Source organism: Myotis nattereri (assembly GCF_964212035.1).
Source record: "Myotis nattereri genome assembly, chromosome: 1".
Taxonomy (NCBI): domain Eukaryota; kingdom Metazoa; phylum Chordata; class Mammalia; order Chiroptera; family Vespertilionidae; genus Myotis; species Myotis nattereri.
Genome location: NC_138075.1, coordinates 56,915,336 through 56,919,200, shown reverse-complemented (window position 1 = coordinate 56,919,200; position 3,865 = coordinate 56,915,336). Strand labels below are relative to the sequence as shown.

General features: G+C 39.3%; 1 protein-coding gene across 1 annotated transcript; it reads left to right on the top strand.

Moving 5' to 3' along the window:
• Positions 1 to 1,586: 1,586 nt before the first annotated feature.
• LOC308518421 (nuclear nucleic acid-binding protein C1D-like) lies at positions 1,587 to 2,078 on the top strand (the record flags this gene model as incomplete). Its single annotated transcript, XM_081090149.1, has 1 exon — positions 1,587 to 2,078. The coding sequence occupies exon 1, from the start codon at positions 1,590 to 1,592 to the stop codon at positions 2,076 to 2,078; it is 489 nt and encodes a 162-aa protein (XP_080946275.1). The 5' UTR covers positions 1,587 to 1,589.
• Between the last annotated feature and the right edge of the window lie 1,787 nt (positions 2,079 to 3,865).

The following is a 3,865-nucleotide window of genomic DNA, read 5'->3' as shown; positions in this document are numbered from 1 at the left end:
CAGGGAAATGAAAATTAAATCCATGGTGAGATTCCATTTTATACTCACGTAGTGTGCAAAATATTCACATGCCAACATGCCAAGTGTTAGGAAATGGGTTCACATTAATGTTCATACAGTGCTGCTGGGAGTGAAATATGGTACAACCATCTTGGAAAGCAGTTTGCCATTAGCTCCTAAAACTGATCTATATGTACCTATGACCCAGCAATTCCACTTTTAGGTATAGTCCCAAGATAAACTCTTGTACTTGCATAACAGGGTCATGTACACAAATTATATATATATACACACACATACAGAGAGAATTTTGGAGAATTATTTATTATTTTACTTAACAATTGTTTGTTGGGCATCCACTATAGATCAGGCTTTGTTACATCTTTTTAAATGATAAAAATGAACAAAATACAGATTCTGCTATTATGAATATGCTGTACAGTCAGATATATGTAAACAATATTTGTAGTACAATTTGGTCTTTTCATAGAATAATAAGCAAAGTGCTTTGAAAGCCCAGAAGAGGGAGGAAGTAATTCTAGAAGAGAGAACTTTTGAGCAGGTATTTGAATCTAGAAGAAACAAACTATATGGAACCAATGTAGAGCCCACAGCTCTACTGCAAAGGATTTGAACTTGGCCTGAAACGCTGGCTAAGGCTGGGTGATGAACAGGATGGGTAGTCCTGTTTGGGAGAGCAGGATGAGGCATAGAGAATAGTGGGATCATCGACACACAGCTGAATGGAGAAAAAAAACAGAACCGAGGGAGTAGTGATTGGATGGGTTTTATTCAACAAGACTACAGGCCTTGGATGAAGAGGACTCATGACTTGATGTGAGAAAGAGAACACAGAACTTTAGGCTTCTGAACAAAGGGCACAACATAAAGGAGGCTTGTTTTAAGGTCTTTGCGGGTGAGTGGCTTCCTTCAGGAGATCTTCCTGCTCTGGACATTGGCTAAGCTAAATGGGAGTCAGACATCATGGTTTTGCTTGGCTGCATGTGGGAGGAGGAATGGTGACTATCTCCAATCACAGCCAAGGCCGGCTTTCTCTCTACAGCGCATGCTGGGTTTGGAGAAAGGTTAGCCCAGCTTGCAGAAGGCAGAATTGGGTGGAAGAAAGAACACCAGAGTTTCAGGTTCCAGAAAAGAAGAGAGGCTTTAAGCCCTCAAAAATGACAGACCATAAAATAGAGCAGATGAAGGAGAGGTAGAGGAGCACAAAGGTCATCACTGTGGGAAGTGGCTGCATAATAATTACAGCACCCAATTAATACCTTATACTTGCAGAACACTTCTGAGACCTTATCATTAAAAACTGATTTCACTCTTGAGGGTTAATTTCACAGATGCTAAACCTGATTTTGATCTGATAGCTGGATTCAAAAGAGAAGATTGCACAGGCAATTGGTGGAGGGCTTTTCTTGAAAAGACAAATGACATGTGATGATTAATTATGAAAGCATGCAGTAGAGGAGGTGCCCCAGATTACTAATTAGTAATGTAGACCTTCTCCAAGTAAGAATATAAGAAGTCGGCAGTCTGCAATCAGAAGAGGGCCCTCAGGGAGCACACAGTTGGTCATAATGGCCAAAGAAGAAATGAATAAAGACCTGCCAGCAGAAATTCATGAGTATTTATCAGCATTTCAGAATTCCATTGGTGCTGTGGATGACAGGCTGGCGACCATGATGTCTATTTCTGGAAATGAGCTGTTGCAGAAGTTGGATCCACTTGAACAAGCAAAAGTAGATTTAGTTTCTGCTTACATGCTAAATTCAATGTTTTGGGTTTGTTTGGCAACTCATGGGGTTAATCCCAAGGAACATCCGGTAAAGCAAGAATTGGAAAGAATCAGAGTATACATGAATAGAGTCAAGGAAATAACAGACAAGTGGAAGGCTGCCAAGCTGGACAGATGTGCAGCTTCCAGATTTATAAAAAATGCCTGCTGGGAACCAAAACCTAAAAATGCATCCAAAGTTGCCAGTAAAGGAAAAAGTAAAAATTACCTTTTAGTTTTGATGTACACATGTTCAAAAAGTACATCATTTTTATTGTTTTGCACAAAATAGATGATTATGTGGCAGTGCATGGTTTAAATGTATTTTTTCTTGAATTCATATAATATTTACATTTAAATTTCTAATGCTAAATATATTTCCCCCAGAAAACAAACAAACAAACAAAAAACTAGGCCATGTAATTTAATGAGATGTTTGTTTGTTTTATTGAGGAAAGACCTAGGTGGATCAGGGACACTGATCCTAGAACCAAGCAATTTTAGAGACAGCAGAGACCTTTGATCTTTTCTTCTAAACCTCTCTTCTAATCCTATAGCATATTATGTCTCTTTCTACAGTTATGTTTCCATATCTATTCATACCAAATGTAAGCATTGCATTTGCCTTTTAATTCCTTAGCATATTTCATAAACCTGGGTAATGCAATTTTGCTTAAAATCAAGTTATATATGGTTTCATCTTTAGCCCACATCTTCCATGACCTCAATTACTGTATTAAAATATTGTTAGCAAATTAACAATAAATAATAGCATTTATTACATGAGATCAAGTTCACTTTACAAGTAATTTACATATTGTCACAATGACTCTGTGCCAATTGCCTATGATTTTGACATTGTTTGTGGGAGAGTGGCCAGCACTAATGCACAGGATCAAGACAATTTATTATGACACACTCTCTCTGTGCTGTGGGGTATTGAAGGAATTAGTGCAAATAGACCAGAAGTCAGTGCACATAATCAGTGTGGCTCTACCTGCTGACTTCTGAAGCAGAAAGTGTCCAGTACCTACTGAGCTCAGGGATACAGGAAGAAATAAAGATGGCTTTCTAAGCAATAATTTGAACCAATCTCATGTGTCATCTTTTACCTCCATGCATCTTCCTTAATTGTGTCTCTCTGTGCAAATGCTTTGGGTAGTGTATGGCCACGTGCAAAGGTGTTGAGCAGGATTGCCTGGGTTCAAATTGTGGCTCTCTATATTTTATCAGTGTGGCCTGGGCAACTCATTTAGCTATTCTATGCCCAAATTTCCTCACATATAAAATGGAACTAGTCATTTGTGGGATGAAGTTAAAAGAGCCATCAGGCAGCTGGTTCCACAACCATCAAATCTTACAGAACTGGACAGTGCTATTCATCAGGCATGGTGTCAGATTCCTCGCATCACCTTTCAACATCTCGTGGAGTCAATGCCAAGAATTGCCGCAGTATTGAAGGCAAAATGTGGCCCAACGAAGTACTGCTGGGGTGGTCATAATAATCTGGCCACTCAGTGTGTGTGTGTGTGTGTGTGTGTGTGTGTGTGTGTGTGTGTATCCCATGTTCAAAGGCTGTTAAATCGCGTTGTTCACCCATATCTTCAGAAAAAAATCGCTTCTACTGTCATGGTAAACAACCTGCTTCCCTATTTATAATGGTCTGGCCCTCTAGCAACTTCAGTGCGAAATTATAGCTAATTTGCCTACAAACATCAGGTGGTCATAATAATCTGGCCACTCAGTGTATGTTGGTTATAAAGTTGCACAATATTAGAGATAAGTGAACATTCAATACATATAATTTCTGAAGTAGTTCGTTCTTTTCTAATAGAGTTAGCAAAAGAGAACTTTTCAAAATAGTAGTACTCAGGTGGTCTGGAGGCTTGAAAATTCCTGCCTTTTGCCCTCTCCCTTGTCGTTGCCTCTCAGCCCATCTGGTAGTTGCTCAGGGCTTCTCCATTGAGAACCACTGGCAAACATGAACTGATTTCAGTCTTTCCATGTGTAGGTAAGCGAGAGTATTGTTTCTGTACATTCAAGTCCCAGAATGGCCTCAGAGATTTCCACATTCAAGAA